The sequence below is a fragment of the Protopterus annectens genome, chromosome 9.part0 (assembly GCF_019279795.1).
Source record: "Protopterus annectens isolate FY-2018-M chromosome 9.part0, PAN1.0, whole genome shotgun sequence".
NCBI classification, from domain to species: Eukaryota; Metazoa; Chordata; order Ceratodontiformes; family Protopteridae; genus Protopterus; species Protopterus annectens.
This window is the reverse complement of record NC_056743.1, coordinates 1,811,639,111-1,811,662,119: the sequence shown is the minus strand read 5'-3', so window position 1 is coordinate 1,811,662,119 and position 23,009 is coordinate 1,811,639,111. Positions and strand designations below refer to the sequence as shown.

The 23,009-nt window shown below is 38.3% G+C and overlaps 1 protein-coding gene across 1 annotated transcript in view; it reads left to right on the top strand.

Annotated features, from left to right (window-relative positions):
* LOC122812280 (venom factor-like) overlaps window positions 1-23,009 on the top strand; it is a 2,973,268-nt gene that overhangs the window by 1,692,320 nt on the left and 1,257,939 nt on the right. The window contains exon 17 of the mRNA XM_044084681.1: window positions 14,978-15,172. Within this exon, the coding sequence (XP_043940616.1) occupies window positions 14,978-15,172 (195 nt within the window). The remainder of the gene's footprint in view (window positions 1-14,977; window positions 15,173-23,009) is intronic.

Sequence of the window (23,009 nt, the reverse complement as noted above, 5' to 3'; positions counted from 1 at the left end):
GAAACAAAGTTTAATGTTACATTTTGCAAAGAATTAATGTGTTTAATATTAAAAAAGTAAACAAAAATCTAAATCAGGTAATCTAATCATATCAAACTATATAAATAAATAAATAACTAAATAAATGCATTATTTGCAATCTTTGTGCAAGAAGAAAGCACTTTAAATTAATGTGGTCACTTATTCCAGGTTTTTTGTCTGCAGCCAACCTAATTTGCAATTCTGCCTCTCAGCATTCAAGCAAAAGATTTGTATTAACCTTAAATTCATCTAAGTCCACCATGTCAAGGACAAAAAAACAAACTCCCTAAAATCCTCGCAAAGTATGGAGTGCTTAGCTCAAATGTTTGCATCCTTTTTGCAGATGCTATATATAATTTGTCTTCTCTTGTTTCTGCACTTTGTAATCTATGGCTGTTCACTTTTACTAAGTGAGGTTTATGCCACATTGAAACCCATGCATAGTGTATCCTACTGCCTTTTGCTATAGCAGTTACCAGTAGATGTAGTATGCATAAGTGACAGACTCTAGAAATGAACCACATCCCACTGCATACTGTCCCAAGTATATTCAAGTGCTGATTACTACCCACTAGTCTCATATTCAGCACCAGCAGTACTGTTACAACCTCCCCTATGCGTTTCTGTTCCATAGATGCCATACATTGTCTAGTGTTTCTTAGACTATGCCCTGCATATATAATGTGATTTGTTTACTTTGTATGTTTTGGAATTCCATTACATAATACTGGCATAATGTGACACTTTGAGAAAATTGCGGTTTTGTGAGCTTGGAAGCCAACACATACCTTTGAATAGGACCCAAGTGTATGCAGTTTACTAGTAGAGTTAAAAAATAAATAAACCAAGATAAACCAATCACCTAATTCAAAACAATACATCTCAGCAAAAACAGAGCCCAAAATCACCTTACTAAACATGAACCTAAGAAGTATGTGCAATAAAATCCATGACATACCTGCCTGCCTACCTTGCCAAATACACCCCTGATGTAGTCATAGCTTCTGAAACCTGTTTAAAAAAAGAAATAAAGGATAATGAGATCACCCCCCCCCCCCCCCAGGATATAATATACTCAGGCATGATAGACAAAACAAGCATGCAGGTGGTGTAGCAATCATCTATACAAATTCCCTTACCGTCACCTTACTTCCACTTCTGGCTAGCATCAAAGATTGAAACAATACTAATTTCATGAACTTTAATCATACTTTTGAGTTAGGAATGGGGACCACTCCCATCATGGTATCAGAAACCCAAAACACTTGGAGATATTAAAAAGGAGAATATCCGCATTTAACAATGCTGAATTTTTAATAACCCTCCTAAAATCAACAATAAGAAAACTATATGTTTAACAGAAATTTATATAGCACCAGGGAATAGCACAGATACTGCTGAAAGCATCCTGTATTGGATACCCCAACAAATTAACCTCAAAACTAATACTTGGATACTTAAATATAGACTGCCAACTCACAAATTCCACTATCTCCACTGAATCCATAAACTTGTCCATCTTCAGACAATTAACAACCACACCTACTAGAGTCAATAACACTTCAAGGAGACACATAACATTAGACTGGATTCTTACACACAAACCAGACAGACTGACAAGAGTAGGCTGCCTCTCAGATAGCATAAGTGACCACATACAAAAATATGTTATTAGAACTCATCATAACTTAGATAAACATATTATCTGTAATTAAATATGAAATGCAACCAATTTCAGCAAAGATATTTTCAATGAAGCACTAAAACAGTATAACTAGAATGTACTTAGATCAATGCCATTAGATACTTCTGTAGAGGATTTTAATAACATATTGGGCGGCGCAGTGGTGCAGCGGTTAATGCTGTCACCTCACAGCAAGAGGTTTTCTGGTTTGATTCTCGGCTGGGGTGCCTTCTGTATGGAGTTTGCATGTTCTCCCTGCGTTCGCGTGGGTTTCCTCTGGGTACTCCGGTTTCCTCCCACATTCTAAAGACATGCTTCTGGAGCATTTCTCCCCGGGCCTCCGCTGAAAACAGGATCTGTGGAACCTAGTCAGACTTTCCCGGTCAACAAATGTTAAATAAAATAAAAAATAAATATTCTTACAGACTTTAAATAATCTAGCACCAATACATAATAAAAAAGAAAAGTCCAACCCTGTGCCATGGCTGACAAAGAAAAAAAATCATGACAAAAAAGGATAAAATCATTATAAAAAATAGAACTCAAAATGCCTTCTAACAATTTAGACATATTAGAAACATTGAAAAACTCTACATCAAACATGATAAAAAAGATACTATGCCAACCTACAAGCCAAACATAAAAACAAAACCCAAAAGGTTTTTGGTCATCATTAAATAAACTACTCCACCCTGGCAAGACTACCACTCCCTCTCCAAAACAGACAGTATAATAGATTATATTCCCCACACAGTTTAATTCTTACTTTACACAATCAATATTTTTTCTCTTACACACTAATACATCTATCCCTCTCTTTCTACCCCTTTACAGTCAAAACCACCCATAGCTCTTCAGTTTTATTTCAGTTTCTACCTTGTTCATAAGGAAGTTGATTTTTAAACTAAAAACTGTTTCTGTAGCTGTAGAGTTACTACCATCAGATTACCTAAAAATGGCCACAGAAGTTATAGCCTTCTCTGTGGCCATACTATTCAATAGGTCCATAGCAGAAAAATATGTCCTATTAGTGTGGAAAAAATCCTGCATCATACACTGCACAAAGGTGGCACATCTCCAGAGTTTAATAACTGCAAACCAATATAGGCTCATAGGTTCATAGGATACTAGGCTATTGGCCCAGAGGCCCTTATTAGCCTAGCCAAGAATTTCACCCATGTTCCCACAAAATCAGCACCTGTTTCCCCTATCCAGCAGGGACACAGGTGGGATCCCAGGGGTGTATTTTCTGTTTCCCATCCAGTTGTCCAGGTTCCTCTTAAAGAGGGCCAGAGAGGTACTCTGCTTGATATGGAGAGGGAGTCTATTCCACAGAAAGGGGAGTCTTTGGAACACGAATCTATCCCACCAACAAGTTATATTAATGTCACAGACCAGGTTGAGGCTTTGCGTGTTGGTTGCATGAGTGGAGTTTGACTTACAGATCTGCATCAACTCCATCATGGTTTTGTCTGAGATGGCCTTGTATGCCAGGTCACCTCTGAGCAGTCTGTATGAGACTGAGTAGAGGGACAGGGCTACAGGGCTTTTAGCCTATCTATATAGAATAGGTCCACACCAGCAGACGAATAACAACTTTAAATACGAAAACAGACCACAGGAACCAAACTCCACTCTACAAGTTGATAAAAGAAATACTTTTAATACAAAGTAAATTGCACCCTTCATGTGCGGCAGGAATCACAACAATACAAACAATAGCATTAAGTGCTTTTTGTCCGGATATTATCCAGACTTCCTCAGCTCCGAATTACAAACAGTTTAAAAAGCCCATGTCAAATGACATTGCCAAGTAGGTGGTACTAAATTCATTAAACAAAATTTGTTTAAAAAACAATAATCATTTCATTCAGAAAGTCATTTCATTCTAAAACTAATCAACACATAGCTACTCTGCAGGTCGAAAAAAGTTCATTCTAAAAGGTTTAAATTACACCTATAGAAACAGTTAAAGCCTTTATTGTGTTTGTACTTTCCTATATTAGAGTCCAAGTATTGCGTTTGAAAACACAGTTAAATGCATAATGAGTACATAGTGCCTCATTCTGTCCTGATGTACAATGGTTTACTAAATAGGCAACACGTCCAGAGGTACTAATATCTATTTTTTCACTCCAATAAGTAGTCATTTGATACACGTAAAGTTAAAAAACATGCACCAATAAACAAATTCATGTTTGTGTATATATGTATGTGTGTGTTCCTTTTTGTATATATTATCCTATTCGACAAATGTTTGAATGACCTAAGGGGGCATATACCACATTTTGACTCTATACACTCCTTACCTAAATAGGACTGTACATGTTTCATATCATTGTAATAGGACTGTACAAACAATAAGTTTTAATTATATATTTTTTTCTAAAAAAATTTTTTTTTAAAAAGTATAGTGCTAGTAGATAACTAGTATATACAATTTGAGTAGTAGTAAGAACAATTAGGTGCTAATAGGACTGTACAAACAATAAGTTTTCGTTATATATTTTTTCTGAAAAAAATTTTTTTTTAAAAACTACAATGAATTTGTTTATTGGTGCATGTTTTTTTAACTTTACGTGTATCAAATTACTACTTATTGAACAGAATGGGGCACTATGTACTCATTATGCATTTAACTGTGTTTTCAAACGCAATACTTGGACTCTAATATAGGAAAGTACGAACACATTAAAGGCTTTAAATGTTTCTATAGGTGTAATTTATACCTTTTAGAATTAACTTTTGTCGACCTGCAGAGTAGCTATGTGTTGATTTATTTAGTTAGTTTTAGAATGAAATGACTTTCATAATGAAATGATTATTGGTTTTTAAACAAATTTTGTTTAATGAATTTAGTATCACCTACTTGGCCACGTCATTTGACCTGGGCTTTTTAAACTGTTTGCAATTTGGAGCTTAGTATCTGAGGAAGTCTGGATAATATCCCGATGAAAAGCGCTTAATGCTATTGTTTTTATTGTTGTGATTCCTGCCGCATGTGAAGGGTGCAATTTACTTCGTATTAAAAGTACTTCTTTCATCAACTTGCAGAGTGGAGTTTGGTTCCTGTGGTCTGTTTTCGTATATATAGAATAGGTGTTTGAGACCCTGAATTTTCCTGGCCAGGAAAGTCTGTGGTCTCTCCAGATGCTGTATGTGCTTGGCAAGGTACATGCCAAAGGGGGCATTGTACTCGATAATGGGTCTGATAAGGAAGGAGTACATGGATGTTATGACCTCCTTGTTCCTGGATGAAATACCCTTACTTATGAGGTGGGCCATGTAGAAAGCCTTCCATAGAATGGAGGCAAAATAGTGGTCAAAAGTCAGTTTGCTATCAAACTGGGTGCCCAAGTCCCTCACAACGTATATAGTGCTTAGTACATTGTTATTAATGTGATAATTATTGTGGATGCCATTTTCCCCAAAGGGAATAATAATGCATTTCTTGGTATTCAGTTTAAGGCCATGCTTCTAGCACCAGTCATTAGTTTAGGTAAGACCCTCTTGGAGGATGTTCACATCACTAGGGGAATTTAAGACAGCACTCAGCTTGCAGTCATCTGCAAACTTAATCAGCCACAGACCACTAGTTTTGGCTTGCACCTCAGAAAAGTATATCCTAAACAGCAGAGGCCCAAAGAATGATCCTTGGGGTACACTACTCATTATGGTTCTAGTACTAGAGGTGGTTTCCCCATTTTGACTGAGTTCTATCAGTGAGCCAGTTAGCTACCCATCTGGTAACATACTGGATGATGCCTAGCAGGCAGAGTTTATCTATTATGCCCAAGTGGGGAATAGTGTCGAAGGCTTTGGCTAGGTCAAGGTAGGCAGTGTGCACTGCCTTCCCTTAGTCCATGGCTTTGGTGACTGTTTTGAAGAAGTCGACCAAGTTTAACAGGCATGATCTCCCTTTGACAAAACCAAACTCTGTGGGGTTAAGCATTTGGAGGTTGCCAATGTCCTTGTTTATAAGGTCCATGACAATGCGTTCCATGGCCTTGCAGATCAGGCTGGTTAAGCTGATGGGACTATAATTGCCTGGGTCAGTGGACACTCCACCTTTGTGTAGCGGGATGACAGTGGCTATCCTCAATTCGGCTGGGATGAAGCCAGTGCTCAAGCTTTGGTTGAATAAGGTGCTTAATGGAGCTGAGAGCTCGTGCCTGAGTTCATGTAAGATACAGCCAAGGATGTTGTCAGGACCCATGGACACTGTATTTTTTGCCTTTAAGAGGGCATTAAAGACCTGCTCCCTGGTGATGAGGGGATAGAGGCAGATTATGGGGATGTCCTGGTTTACTGCTGGGGGATAGGGGGGGTGAAGATTTCACTGAACCTGTCTGCCATTTATTGCTGCTGTCCACCAGACAGGTTTATTCTTACTTAAGGGAGATGATTTGGTCCTGTCAGGTATTGCTGAATTCATACAGCTATGTAGGTGCTCATATAGTTTTTTGGTATAAGCTTGGACATTAGTACTAGTTCCAGCTGAAGGGACAGTGGCTGTGAAGCTGCTTATACCTGCTCTCAGGAGATTGTAGTCAGCTTTGGAAAAGTTTTTTGTTTGACCCTGGCAAACTGACATAGAAACAATAGACTGCTTGTGGCCGCCATGTGCTTAGACTGGTCAAAGACATTTGATACTGTCTCACACCAGCAACTGCTCATTCAGGTCATACTCCTTGTGGTGGTTTCTTAGTTATCTGTCTGGGAGGCAACGAGGTGTTAAATAGCAACAAACCTACTCATCCTTTCAAACAGTTACCACAGGTGTCCCTCAGAGCTCTATCCTGGGTCCTCACCTATTTAATATATTTATTAATGGCCCCTATACTTCTACTTATCATGCGAGTTTAATTCAGTATGCAGATGACTCAACATGAATATGTGTGGCCTCCACAATAAATAAGCTCCAAGACTGTACCCAAAAATCTTTCTTCTCTTTAGAAACCTGGCTCAAAGAATCAAACCTCCTACTGAACACCAAGAAAACTAAGTTAATGCTTTTTACCTCAAAAAGTTGCCAAAATCAAAAGCAAATTTTTACCATAAAGTCAACAAATAATACTTTCATTGAAACTGTAACTCACAGTAAACTAGAAGGCATTATAATAGACGACAATCTCAAATATGGCAAGCATATACAGCACACCATTTAATCTACACACCAGAAACTAGGCTCCTTTTGTAGGATCAATGGATTTGTTACAGATACTGCAAGAAAAACTTTAGCCACCACCTTCTTATTGCTGACTCTGTTACACGCTGCTTCTGTCCTAACAAACTTAAATGATACTCAACTTGCCTTCTGCTAGAATAAAATAGCTAAATTTGCCACCAGTCTCCTTCATAGGACCCACCATTGTCATAATTTAAAGCAATCAAACTGGCTTGAACTACACAACTACATATCATTTTCACAACTAACTACAGCACACAGACTCGTTCATCATCCAGAAAAATGTTCTACATTACATAACTTATTACTGACAAATTCTTATTACAAATGAGTCAGATAATGTTGCAGGAGACTTGCTGTACTCCCAATACTTTACTAAACTCTGGAATAGTATCCCCACGCAAATAAAACTCTGACAAACTTAATAATTTTAAACCACTGCTTAAACATCTTAACCAATCCTGGTCCTGCACATGCTTGTCTTAACTCATTCATTCCATTGGTTCTCAGGAAATTTGCACTGTAACTTCCAATGAGTGGAGCCTAAGCCTTTTGACAGACTCAAATTTCGTCCTTACATTTCAAATAAATGTTCATATCCCTGGAACCATAGGGGTTATGAAAGAAGTATAAATGGCAAATCCTTCAGCACAAACTATTTTTATAATGGTAGTATTCTTTAGGTTCTAGGTCTTAAACTGAATTTTATAAGTCACAGTAAACACAGTAACTATTACATTTGTAATACGTTGTAAACAACTTAAAATATCTTAGCAACCACTCAAGTTACACACATACTGTCATCAGCATTTTTATTCATCTAGCTGAGGGTATTCATGTGAGGCTAAGGAGTTCTGTCTGTGTTACTTAGTTGTTGAGATACTTACAAAAATGTGGAAATTATATCCATATAAATTATCATAAAAACAACAGTAAATATCTCTTTAACTGCAGTAGACAGAGGTCAAATATTAATGCAGTTGAGTTTGTCATTATGTAAGCTTTAAGAGGAAATATTTTAAAACCTTGCACATTGCATAGTCTTGGAATTATTGATGCAAATATGAACAAGCAATATTTAACGCCTAGAGGCATCAGTAGGAGTTAACTGCAGATGCACCTGGAGGCTTCACTCGAATGTAATGAGTTAAGGTTGAGACTTTGTATTCACTGTATGATGTTGTCTAAATACTCTCCTTAAAGAGAATACACTCAACCTCTTACTGAAATGACAAAACAAATTTTATATATAACTGCTGCCTGTACTATCCACTAAATTGCATGTGGGCTTTCTCTTTAGTAACTTCCACTTTTTAAAATCTTAGAACATATAAATGGTACTACTATTTGTGTATACATGTAAATAGAAATGTAACTACTCTGTGTTTAACTGGAACTTAGTGTAATGCAATGTAAGCAAATGTAGCTTTTTTTCTGGGCCTCCACTGATAATGGGTATTACCTAGTTGAACATTCCTGGTAACCAAAGAGAGTTAAATAAATAAATAAACATAGTTGTGGTCTTGTAACCTCATCTGTTCTTCAGGCATATTCTGGAATATGGTGTTATAGACAGGAACAGACAGGAATTACTCTCAGCAGGCAAACTCTAATTTGCCGCCCCAGTGTTTTTGAAGTAAGCCCTACATGTGTGAGAGACACTGCTTGGCATAAGTAGGTCACATCATTGTGTATACTTGTGCAGTGGGGAACAAGGCGTAGAGATCATCAGCAGCCTTTGTAGAGAACTTGCCTTTGAAGGGCTCTCACCAGTCTAAAGGGAAACCCAAAATACCAGCAATCTACCCTACAAAGGAAATCTGTTGTTTGTCATGTCATTTCTGGATATGAAAATGTCAATGCAGGAAGATTGTTTGCTTCCTGTTGTCAGCATTGCAATATACCATCACTGGCTAGGTCACAGATTGCATACGTGCTTGCAACTTCCCAAGGTCTTACACCTGTTAACTTTAAGTAATCAAACGCTCCTTAAGTATGGCAAAATTATTCATAGGATCTACCTTACCTTGTCTGAATGTGCAAACCCTGGATCACAGTTAGTTTTTATTAGACTTGTATTTCTTTAACCATATATTGTATTTGAAAAAAAGAATGTCATTCTAGAAAAAAAACACAACACAATTTAAGGGAATTCGTGATGATCCATTGAAGAAAAGAAATTCTGATGGCAAATGCCACAAAACATTATCTTTGATCACTAAAAGCTACTTTCAGCGAATAACAATGCAGACTTTGTTTGCAAAGGCAAGACCCCAGGAACCTCCATGTGGGGGAAGACGCGCACACCCCAAATGTCAGCTTCTTGTTTGCACAGCAATAGGGAAAAGTGCCCAGTTAATGTTTGCTGAAAGTAGCTTTTAGCAAAACATCTTTAAGGTATTGTCCATCAGACAAGCTATAATCGAATAGCCATATCACAACTGTTTAATGTTAGTCTTTAAAAATGTTCCCTGTCAATAGCAACCATTGTGCAGTTATATAAAAATACACTATCTCACCAATACTGCACAGCACACTTTAGTTTGCCTAATAAAAAATTTCTTACAACATCTGACCTCTGAACAACATAATTTGTTATTGTAGTGGTAGCAGAGAACTGAACTCACATCAGTGCATTCAAGGGCATTGCTTATCTTCTGTCTTTATGGGATTTTACAGCTTTAGGGAAGTAGGTTCATAGGTTGGTACTAGGCTATCGACCCTAGGGCTTATACAAGCCTAGCCATAACAATTCCCTGCCTATTTCTTCCCACATTATTTACTTCCCAGGACCCCTGTCTAGCAGGGCAACTGACATGATCCCAGGGGTGAATTTCCTTTCTCCCATCCAGTCGTCAAGGTTCCTTTTGAAGAGGGCCAAAGAGGCGCTCTGCTTGACATGTATGGGCAGTCTGTTCTAGAGTCTAGGGAGTCTCTGGGTCAGGAACCGATCCCTCCAGAATGTTTTGTTTATTGTGATGACAAGGTTTAGATCCCTGGAGCGTGTGGCTCTGAGAGATTGGGATTTCTTTAAGAGTAGCATGTCCGACAGCTCTGGGTTTGACATGGCCTTGTATGTTAAGCAGAGATCGCCTCTGAGTAGATGATATGCAACAGAGTATAGCTGGAGTTTTTTAAGGTGGTCAGCATAGGGCATCTGCTTTAGGCCTGTGATCCTTTTAGTGAGGTATTTCTGTGGCCTTTCCAGTTGTTGTAGATGTCTTGAGAGGTACATACCAAATGGGGCATTGTATTCTACAATGGGTCTAATGAGGGATGAGTACAGTGGGACAATGACCTCCTTTTTTCTGGATGAAAAGCCTTTAGTGATGAGGTGTGCCACATAGAAGGATTTCCCCCACTATTGTGGCAATGTGGTTATTGAAGGTGAGACCACTGTCCACCTGTGTCCCTAAGTCTCTTAGCACACTTTCGATGTTTAGTGTACTGCTACCTATGTGGTAATTCACGGGTACATGTTTTTTCCCAAAGGAGATAACTATACATTTCTTGGCATTGAGCTTGAGCCCATGGCTCTAGCACCAAGCATCTGTTTCTGTAAGGCCCCTTTGTAGAGTATCCACATCATTTGGGGATTCAATAATGGCTCCCAGTTTGCAGTCATCTGCAAACATTGTTAGCCAGAGTCCCTTAGTGTTGGCCTGTACTTCAGAGAAGTAGATGCCAAACAAGAGCGGTCCCAGAACTGAACCCTTATGTACTCTACTTGTCACTTGTCTGGAGCTGGATTTGGAGACAGCTACTTTTACAGTGTGGGTTCTGTCAGTAAGCCAGTTGGCAACCCATCGAGTGATGTAGGGATTAATGCCCAGCTTAGTAAGTTTATCTATGATTCCAGAGTGGGGGATGGTGTCAAAGGCCTTGGCGAGGTCCAGATAGGCTGTGTGGACTGCCTTACCCTTGTCCATGGCTCTGGAGACTGAGTCAAAGAAGTCAATCAGGTCCAGGAGACAAAATTGGCCCTTCACGAACCCAAACTGAAAGTTGACAATGTCATCGTTTGTAAGTTCCATGATAATACGTTCCATGGCCTTGCAGATCAGGCTCGTCAGACTGATGGGGCGGTAGTTCCCGGGATCCAAGGTGGATTCCTCCCCCTTGTGGAGTGGGGTAACTGTAGTTATGTGCCACTCAGTGGGCACAAAGCCTGAGGTGAGGGTATGATTAAACATGACACTTAGGTGAGGTGACAGTTCATTTTGTAGTTCATGTAGTACACAGCCCGGGATGTCATCTGGTCCCATGGATGCTGTATTCCTAGCTTTGGAGAATGCGTTTTTTACCTGTGTGGCTGTTATTACCGGAATTTGGCAATCTTCCGGTATTGAGATGGGCCGTTTAGGGGGTGAGAGGGGGTGAAGTTGGCACTGAATCGATCTGCCAGGATATTGGCAATATCCTTGGGATCAGTATATTTAATGCCATTCTGTTGTAGCTTAGAGCAGATCTGAGCATTGCCATTTAGATTCTTGACATAGTTATAGGATGCCTTGTGGTTGTCTTTGGAATCTTTGGCAATTTTATTTTTGTAACTAGCTTTGAAGGATTTTATGAGGGATCTCGGCTTCTTACTGAGGCTGGTAAGGGAGTTTTTTGCATCCTGGGATTTTCCTCTTTTCTGCAACAGTTTCTTTCTTTTGTTGTAAAGTTTGTTTATGGCAGGGGACCACCAGATTGATTTCCTTTTTTTGGAAGAGAGCATCTTGGTTCTATTTGGGGTGGCACAATTCATGCATGAGTGGATGTGCTCGTACAGTGCCTTAGTGCAGGACTCAGTATTCGAACTTTCAGTTCCCGTCTGTATGGGTGTCATGAAGTTTGACACTTCTGATTTGAGTAGCATGAAGTTGGCTTTGGAGAAGTTTTTTTATGGAGGTTTCCTTACTGGAGGGTGGGGGTGGGATGTGGATGTTAATGGTGATTAGCTTATGGTCTGACCTGGCCAATGAGGGGGTGACCATAGGTGTGGAGCATCAGTTTTCCATGTTGGTAATGACCAGGTCTAGGATGTTGGAGCCCTTGGTGGGACTATGGATTAGTTGATCCAGGGCATTGGAATTTATGAATTCCAAGAACCATTGGGCAAAGGTGTTGGTACACGAGTAGTTTTCCCAGTTAATGGCAAGGTAGTTGAAATCACCCAGTATTAGGGTGTTTGGTTGTATCTTAAACAATGTAACCATCTACAGCAACATAGCCTAGTGGGTAAAGTAATAAACTATTTTCTATGTATATCCTATAGACCTAGGTTTGAATCCTGCAATTTCCACACTCCCTGTCTTTGTACTCACTCATCTTAACCTTCTCCAGCCTCTCTTCTCCAATCATAATGTAGAGAAATAGTAATTACATGATAATTTATTTTCTTTTCCTTCATTTGTCAAAATTGTATTACTAAGATTACTTGGTTATTCTGCTATGTTTATTGACATGTACTGTAAATATGTTTAATTTATTTAAATGACTAATCTTAATGTAATGTTTGTGGAGCTCTTCTCCCTGGCCCTCCACTGAAAAAGGGCTATTTCAGCTCAGTCGGACAATCCCAGTCAATAAATGTAAAATAAATTAAATAAATAATAAAATGAGGTGGCTACAGGAAATTAATTACCCAAACCAAAGATCACATGATAACCATGAAAAATGAAAATAATACGTCTTCAAGTTTGGAGGACTTTAATGACAGTAGTCAAAATTGCAGAAACACAAGTATAAATATGGGGCAATACATGGTAAGTTCAAGACAGTTCTTCCTTAATAATATTTGTCCTACTCTGACATACAGAGATGTCAAAGTAAGTACAGTTAGTAGGGGGTATGCGATGTACAGGGTGTAGAAATTCCTCTCTCCATTAAAATACTTTAAAGGAGTAACAGCATGTTTTGGAATTCATCTTAGGTTTTTTTTTCTTCTTGAAATTGCAATTCTGTGTCTCACACTTCTGATAGAGAGCTCTATGAAACAAGCAACTCACATCAGGTGAGTTTGCTTCCAGGTACCAAAGGCAACTTAAATTACTTGACAGCACTTCAAAATCAGATTTCTGAGAAATTAGGGAATGTATGGACAGTTAAACATTGGTATCAAAGTATCCAACTCTACTTAAGAAGACCTGTCCTATATCATCTGTACATCAACCGCTCTAATGGCATTCACCAACACTGTCAACTACCGCAGGAGCAACAACAATTATGTATCTTCTACTTTCCTGGACTTATCAAAAGCCTTTGATATGGTTTCCCATAGTAAGCTTCTAAGCACTCTCTCAGAACTAAATTTCTGTCAAGCCACTTTGGCCTGGTTTCAGGACTGTCTTACTGGATACCAACAAGCAGTCTCTTAGCAACAAACTTATCTCTCCTTCTACCTGTAACACTACTGTTCCCCAAGGTTCAGTCTTAGATCCACTTCTATTTGTCAATATTTACAAATAACCTATATACTTCAATCCCACAAGCATCTCTCATTCAAAACACAGATGATTTGACAATAGTCTCCACAGCTCCCACCATCCAAGAGCTACATAGTTTAGCACAATAATTTTTCTCAGCAGTTGAGACTTGGCTTACCATTGCTCAAGTAATCCTAAACCCCCCAAAAAACAAGCTTTTCATCTTACATCCCTCTAAACCTGTCTCACCCACCAACACTTTCAACTTCATTCCCCTAAATAATACTATCATCTCCCCATCTCCACACACAGTACATAATAAACTAGGGCCATTGTATAAGAAGAAGCACTACTTCACAAAAAATACAAAAGCTACTATTCGACAATCCCACCTATTTTCCACTGTTCTGTATGCAGCTCCAATACTTACAAATCTAAGAAAATAAGAGCTGGCAAAACTTGAATCCTGTTACTACAAAATTGCCAGGTTCACCACAAACTCACCAGCCAGATCTCACCACTGTACTGCACTCAGGGAACTCAACTGGCTTGAATTCCCCCACCTTCTTCAGTACATCCAGTTAACCATGGCCCATAATATAACTATATGAACCCGAGAAAATATGCGCTTTACAAACTCTTTTACAACCCTCCCCTACCAACAGAACCCTACGATCCACTAATAAACACCACAAAAAAAATCAACCCTTTCAAAAACCAAGCAGGTGATTCCCTTTTCTCAAATTATACTGGCAAAATCTGGAATGCATTACCAAGAAACATTACATCTATTCCGTCACTAACCCAGTTTAAAATAGCACTAAAAAATTAGTTACTAAATAAATGGCTATGTCCTTGCTCCGCTCCAGACTAATATTCCTCTGTTAATGCTATTATCCTTGCTCTTACTCCAAATGAATCACTTCTTCTATCCATTCTGTCCTATACATCACTGCCCAGTAACCTACACTATGGTAGTGCTAAGGTTATTTTCTTCACATTTCTACTGGTCTCTAAACATATTACATAGATCCTTATACTGTGTGTTATCTTCATTCTTTATTGATTCAAAATCCCTCACATGTCAGTCTCTCTAGTTACTCACTCACAAATGTATAATTGATGATATGCCTCATTATTCATCACCTTAACATGCTCTAGTTCAAATAATTAAGCAAGGTAGTCATTGCTTTGTATAGACGGAAGTATAAACTGTTTTAACCAGTCTGACCAAAGTTCTTTTGTATTTGTATAATTGCTGATTTATTTGTATATCTGATTGATTATTTCAATGTGGAGTTTTTCTCCCTGGGCCTCCACTGAAAAAGGTCATGTTTTCCCGGTAAACAAATGTAAAATAAAATAAATAAAATAAAAATCTGATGATACCAAGCATTTCATTGGATTCTTGAGACCAGTATCAGCCTTTTTTTTTTTTTAGCTAAGGAAGATACAGTAGTACTCAAAGGAGACGTGTTGACTCGTAGTGGAAAATGGAGTGAAAAAGCATTAAATATGGAGAAGGAAAAATAACCAAAGTAATATATGTGAAATAAACACATCTTTAATATTTACACTTTTATGCTTGTTTCACAAGTAAAATCTCAGGCTTTAAATATATTTCCTTTTCATGGATTGTGCAGTTTGTCAACCTTCTTTTTTGTTGTGCAGTTGATGAATATGACACCCCTGAGGAAAAATTATGTTGTGAGGATGGGATGCGAGAGAATCCAATGGGCCACAAATGCGAGGAAAGAGCAAGGCATATTTCACTGGGACAGAAATGTATCGCTGCCTTTCTCACTTGCTGTAAACATGCAGAGAAACTGACTGAAGAAGAAAGGGAGGAACTTATCTTGGCAAGAAGTAAGACTTTTTTTACCCAGAAGCAACATTTTCTAGTTTAAATGCAGTCTCAGGACTGATTATTGTTTACTTTTAAATGGGTACTTTAACTGGTCCATTGAACACTTTTCTATAACAACCTTGACAGCTGATTTAAATAAATCACCTGAGACATATACATCATGTTATACTTTACTTTTGAAATAGCCATTGTAACCATACATTACATTGTATTGTTTATATAACCATAGCTTTCTGAAACTGAATAGCCTTCATTAACAGAAAGAGATTGCAGAGTTACAGTGCTCTCACATTTGGTATAAATAAGTGATAAGGCATGGAACGCTGGTGGTGTTATGTATAGCAGCAAACCTTGCAAAGTGAAAGAAAGGGAATATTAAGAAATGTATGTATCTGGCAAGTGACATGACATTCTGAGGCAGCCAATACCAGGTAGTTAAATAAAAATGCAAAAATTCAGACTGCTGTAAGTTCAGGAATTAGGACTTCTGCATAAACATACTCTCTTTTCTCTGTCCTTGCCCTTTTCTATCTGTCCTGGGCACCTTGGAATAATTCACCCTGAGCGTAGACATTCCAAGGACCTATCATCCTCTGTAATTTGTATTTGTTTTGAATGGTGTCAGCAAATATCACTGCTCCTCTTTCTTTCAACTAAATTCCTTTCATGTCTGCAGACTATCTGGGGTCTTTCATTCCACAGATGTTATGATTTGCCTTTACCTCCTGTCTTTCAATGTGCACATGCCAAATTAGAGCATTTCTGTTGGCTGATAATAATAAAAGAGAGTGAACGATCGTATGTGTGCTCTTACACTGACGTCGTCGGCATGGAGAGGTCAAGAAAGGTCACATGACCATGTGCTTTATAATAAAGGAGGAAGCGAGGGTTGTTCCCCTTCTTCCATTTTTAACCAGATTGATTGCCTTCATGTGTGTTTATTTTCCTCTGTAAATGTATGTTTAACCCGACGTTCTTACCCTTAAGATGATACTGCCAACAGGTTATGGGCCCAGGAGGGAAGTAGGAAGCCGATGGCATAGACTATGTTTTGACGGAGATGAGAAGAATTCCGAGTTGTGGGAGACAAAGTTTCTGGGACACCTGCATTTGCTAGGGCTGAAAGACACCATTTTGCGAAATGTGCAGCAGGATGCAGAGGACGACGAAAATGAAGATGATGGCGATGACGATGCTGAGAAAAATGAGGAGGCATATGCAGAACTAATACAGTTCTTAGACAACAAAGTTTGTCCCTCGTCATGAGAGAAGCCGCAGACGACGGCAGAGAAGCGCTTCAGATCCTGAGAGACCATTATGCCAGGAAAGAGAAGCCATGGGTAATTAGCCTATACACCGAATTAACAAGCCTCCAGAAGGTCATCAGTGAAAGTGTCACAGACTATATTATTAGGGCTGAGATGGCCATTACAGCACTGAGAAATGCTGGGAAGAAGCTCAGTGATGGATTACTAATTGCGATGATTCTGAAAGGGTTACCTGAAACCTTTAAACCATTTGCAGTCCACATCACGCAAGCTGATGATAAGTTGAGCTTTGGTGAGTTCAAAACAAGGTTGAGAAGTTAAGAACATACTGAGAAATTTAATGCCAACGTAAGTAATGATAATGTGATGAAAGCAAGTAGCCTTGGGGAAAGAGTAAAAGCAGAGATTATATGCTATAGCTGTGGCCAAAAGGGACATAAGGCATGAGAATGCCAGAGAGAATATAAAGGCCAGAGACAGAGATGTAGTTTGTGTAAAAACTCTAGCCACAGGGACAGTAACTTTAGATGAAAGAAGAAAGACAGTGTGAAACAAGCAACTGACTGGGATGATCCCACATTTGTGTTAAAAAAAAATGAGCATCAAATTCATGAATTAAAACAGAAGGAATTAATGGTGGACACTGTCACACATAATTAACGACCTGAAAAAGTTTAAATACTTTGATGCAACTTTCCAACCAGGGGAACACATTGTGTAACTAGCTGATGGAACGAGAACCTGTGGGCTGCACAGAAGAGAGGTAATGCAGAGGTATGGCTGCTAGACACCGAGGGGCGTAAAGTAAAGTAAAGGTGATGATGACTTGGGCGCTATATATCCCAATGTATCCACAAAGCATTTTTTCTGTTAAGGCAGCAACGTCCAAAGGGGCCTTGATCAACTTTAAGCAAGGCCAGGACCAACCCATCTATAAAAACGGCACCAGGTTTGACATAATTGAGTGTGATAGACTCTATTATTTAGACACATATGATGGGGAAGGCAATAGTGAGATACATTATGATGCATCTCAGAGCTGTTATGACATTCAAGTATGGCATAAAATGCTTGTTCGCTGTAATTTTGAGGATGTGTCAAAATTAGAAAAAGTGATAAAAGGAATGAAAATTAAAAGTAAAGTTGAAAGACCTAACCTAGATTGTGAAACCTGTATGCAAGGGAAATTTGTACAGAGCAGAAAGAGAGAACCAGATGCAAGAACAAAAGTTGCGTTTGAACTAGTACATACTGATTTGGCAGGCCCAATTGAGCCAGTAGCAAAAGATGGCTTTAAGTACACTTTAGCATTTACTGATGATTACTCGGGTGTAATATCTGGGTCTATATTAGATCAGCGAACGCTTAAAAAAGCGAATGCTGATTGATCGACGTTATTTGTTCGAAAGTGGAAAATATCGAAGCAGCAGAAACTCAAATTTTTTCCTAGGGAAAGAATTCAGTTGTCCGTTTCTGTTGCTTCGGTATTTTCAGTATTATGGTGGAAAGTTACTGGTCGGATTCAGGTAAGTGTGCGATTGTGTGGATGTGAGTGTTAGGGTGATTTAGGTGAGTTAGGGTTAGGGAGCGGGTGAGGTGAGTGTGCGATAGTGACGGACCTTAGAGTTAGGGTTTGGGTTAAGGTAAGTGGGTAGTTAGTGGTGTGTGCATAGTTTAGTGTAGGGTTAGGTATCAGATTTTAGGTGTATGTGTGTGGATTTCTGTTTGTTTGGTGTGCTTGTGTTGTGTGTATGTGTTTTGGATCAGCGATTTTTTTATTCCTGGGAAAGAAATCGCTGATCTGACAGTTCGAGATTGTAAGCTTTCACTTAAATTAGGTCGATCAATCAGCATTTGCTTTTTTAAGCATTCGATGATATAATATAGGCCCTAATATTTGTCTGCTTTCTGAAAGCCAAGAGTGATACAGTCAAGGCAACTGAAAAGTTTATTGCAGATTCAGCCCCTTATGGGAAGGTAAAGTGTATCAGATCAGATAATGGCACTGAGTTCACGTCGAAAGACTTTCAGTCACTATTGAGTAAAAATGTTCTAAGACACGAAACGTCCGCACCTTATTCACCCCATGAGAATGGGACAGCAGAGAGAATTTGGAGAAAACTGTTCGAAATGGCAAGGTGTATGTTGATAGAGAGTGACTTACCTAAAGAGTTGTGGACATATGCAGTAATGATTGCTGCTTTTATTCACAACAGATGTCATAACAGGCATGTGGGGCAGACCCCATTCTTCATGTTAACAGGGAAGAAACCTGATCTTTCAAGGATGAGAGAATTTGGATCAGTGTGTTATGCATACAGACAAGATAAAAAAAAAGTTAGACCCGGGATGTGATAAGGGGATTTTTTTTGGATATGATAAAAACAGCCCATCGTATCTAGTCTATTATCCTGACACAGTAAGGGTTCTTAGACACAGGTTAGTCAAGTTTGTTACTAAAAATGTAGCTGAATGCCAGATTCAGACAGACCCAGAAGTGATGGATGAAGATCTTAATATCAGAAGACGTGTGCATGTTAAGTCAGAATCAAAGGTTGACAGTCAAGACACAAAAATAAGGCAAGAAGAAGAAAGGTAGGATACACACTACTCTAAAAGAGAGAGAAAGCCACTTGCATACTTGAAGGACTATGATTCTAAAGTTGAAAATGATGATTATGTGACAGTTAATGTTGACTACTGTTACCGATGAATATGCAACACACCACAGAGCTTTAAAGAAGCCATGACTTCGTCTAACTCAGAAAAGTGGGTCAAAGCTATGAAGGAGGAACTTAAGTCTTTAAACGAAAATAACACATTTACACTCACCACCCTGCCGGAGGATAAAAATGCAGTGGGAGGTAGGTGGGTTTTCACTGTAAAAGACAATGCAGATAATACTGAGACTTATAAAGCTAGATATGTAGCTAAAGGCTACAGTCAAGTCGCTGGTATAGATTATAACAAAACATTTGTATCAACTGCAAGTATGACATCTGTACAAAGTTTAATGCAGATGGCAGCTCAGTACGATTTAGAATTGCATCAGATGGATGTACAAACGGCCTTTTTACATTCTCCTATTGACTGTGAGGTATATATAGAGCAACTTGAAGGTTTTGAAAACAAATCAAATAATGATGAAAAATTGGTTTGTAGACTGAATAAGTCATTGTACGGATTGAAACAATCAGGGCATAACTGGAACAAAATGTTGCACGATTATCTTTGTGAAAATAGTTTTATCCAAAACCCCGCAGACCACTGTGTATACACTAGACAGGCTGAAAATGAGAAAACAGTCCTAATTATATGGGTTGATGATCATATTATTGCAGTTAGTGACAATGAATCACTAAATGATGTAAAGGAAATGCTCAAAGCTAAATTTAAAATGAAAGATCTGGGAAAGCGAAGACATTTTCTAGGCATTGACTTTACCCAGAACAGTGGTGAAGTAAAGATGAACCAAAAGAGGTACATTAGAAAAATTCTTGAGAAATTTGGTATGTCAGATTGTAAAATAAGAAGTACCCCTTCCGAACAAATACCAAACTTTGAATGTGATAGTGAATCTACAGATGCAAGAAAATATGAGCTTGTGGGTAATTTGATATATGTTATGACAAGCACGAGGCCTGATCTTAGCTGGATTGTAAGTAAACTTTCACAATATTTGTCACAACCGAGCAGGGACATCGGGAGGCGTACGCACTGTACACACTTCAGTACAGTGTTTGTGTGGAGGGGTAGCAGAAGGCAGGCACTAGGATCCAGGTGAAACAGCTTAAGTAGTGTCTTCTCCTTTAAGGAAAGCCATTCACATGTCACACGCATGCTAACGTGCATTAAAACTATTTAGCACTCTCGCGCGTAATTTTTTTTTCAAATAACTTTTTATCTTGTGCGCAATTTAAAATAGTTGTTCTGTTGAGAGAGAAGGTAAGTAAATTGTGTGTGTGCACGTGTCTGTGTGTTTTATGTGTGCTATGTGTCTATATTATCATGCTGTTAGTGTAAATACTTTATTCATTCAATTCTGTCCAACCTGATCCAGAAAATGTGGTAGTGAATACAGACGGAGGACGTTATGATGTTTATTTGTATGAGCGAATGAGACATGCTGTTTATTGGGAGGAAGAGCCATCTGAAGTGAGACGGTGTACCTGGTTTTACAAGTGTGACACTGACAGTAGGTTTGTTTCATACGCTGAAAATTTCAGTGAAAAATTAGAGGTATGTCATTGTTTGTTACTATGACGAGTTGTAGTAATCTTTACTGTGCATAATTACCTGTTTTGGGAAAAAAGATTGGATCGCAGTGAGAACTGGTTCTTAAAACCATGACTACAGAAAATTTATGTTGAGTAATAGAAGATTGTTAGCAATAATTTTGTCATATGCCATAAAAACACATCTTGGTAGAAGACAGTTTTGGAGGAATTAGGAAAGTGTCATTAAGTAGTCATGCCTTTTTTTTTTTGCAGTTTGTGTATTAGTTTGTAGAAATATGTAGTGTTGGAGAAAGAGTGTGGAATGTTTTGAGCAGTGGGAGAGTACAGAGTGGAGATGTTTGTGTTGTTGAACAGTGGAAGAGTACAGAACGGGGGGGGGCTGTGTAGTAATCTGTTGGGAGATACAATTGTGGTTAGATCCCTACTTTTCTGCTTGTTTTTTTGTTTTATTATTAAATTCTTACATTGTAGACAAGGACTTAAGTGCACTTGTAAAAGAAAACAACCCATAGCAAAAGTTTTTCACTTCCATGCATTGTACATATTTTTTTTATAGCAATTGTCATCCAGTCCAATATGACACAAAAGCAGAGTATTGTATTAAGTTAGATGTATATATGGAAAAACAAAGTTTGAATGCTGATGTTGTGTTAAAGTCTGAAACTACTGTAGTGTTTCATGCATATGAGTGCAACAATTAGGTGTGAAATATAAATATATAGGTAGGTTTCATTACTTAGTAGAAGAATGTTCATGACTACAAATTTCAAACACCATTCTACCAAATGGTGCTGTATTATACAAGGAATGCAATTTAATACATCAGGAAGGTGAATCAAAGAACACATGTGCATAGCCCTATATTTTGAAAATGGCTCAAAGGTAAACTTAATCCTCCATTGGCTAGATGTATTTTCTTTTAATGTGGGTTTTCATGTTGTTTCAATGAATGTGAGTTTCAAGGGCAGAGAAGTTTACTGCTCATGCTAAATCTGTTTTCATTGTGAGACCACATTGTTTGTTTAGCAAATGGCTGTCAGTGTTTGTGTTATTTTATTTCAATATCTATAATCATTGTAGAAGTAAATAAGAAAACAGGTTCTTTGTATCTTTATTTAAAATATCCATGATAATTCTTTCCATGACCTTCCATACAAGACTAGTCAGACTTATGGTCTGTAGTTATCCAGGTCAGTTGAAGGCCAAACCTTGTGCTGAGGACTGACTGTTGCAGTCCTCAGTTCACTAAACATGAAACCAGTTAGGAGGCTAATGCTGAACAGTGATTTTAGAGCATTTGATAGCTCATATTTCATGCTTTCCAAGATGTATCCCAGGATATTATCAGGGCCCACTGAGGTAGTATTCTTTGTCTTGGAGAGTGCATTGAAGACTTGTTTACTAATGATAGCCAGAAGAGTTATGGTCGAGGGTATCTCCTGAGAAGTATTGAGGGGAAGAAGGGGTGAAATTTGGATTATATTTACCAGCCAGCTGGTTTGCTATATCCTCTGATTCCTTTTAGTGGTTCCACTTACAATTTGTTCAGCACACTGTCGTGTTACCTTTGAGGTTGTGGTTATCCTTTACTTGGGTTTATATTTTTCTCTCATATTATGCTTTGGTTGATTTAATCACAGTTCTGAGTTCCTTGTTTAGTTTACCAAGAGTGTTTTTGGCTTTCTGAGAGTTACATTTATTTTTGCATGCTGCCCATAGGGCTTTATTTTTGAATTTAGTGTTATATTTACTTCTGAGGGGGGAAGATGTGCCTATGCAAATATTTAAATATGCATAGAGCTTGGCAGTAAATTATACTTTACAGTGGAATTTTGAAACAGGCTTAGTAGAGGGACCCCATCCCCATCTAATGCCCTGTACCCAGCATAGTCAGAAACCAGCACTACTCAGATATGTACACACAAGATCATTTACAATAGATTACAAGGGGGCTGAGAATGGTGTGACAAATGTTTCTTTAACATTTTTCATAATCAAACCTGAGTGTCTTAATTTATTCTTTCAGCATGTAACATCATAGAGCTATACATAAATTAACTATGTTTTCATTTTGTGGGAGGGTAGGGAGGCAGCCTGCATTTGCAGATATGCTTTTTGTCTTTAGAGGCTGTTGTCTTCTCAGCATATTGGGTGGTATCGTGTTAGCTCTTAACATTAAGCATTGGGCAAAACTTATTTCTTCTTTGAATTTCTTTTAATTTCTTTCCAATAATTTTGTTCAGACTATCACTGGATCATAAGACTAGAAAAAAACTCCAAAATAGTACCTTAGAGCATGTACAGTCCCACTGGTTCTGGGGCCTAGAGTA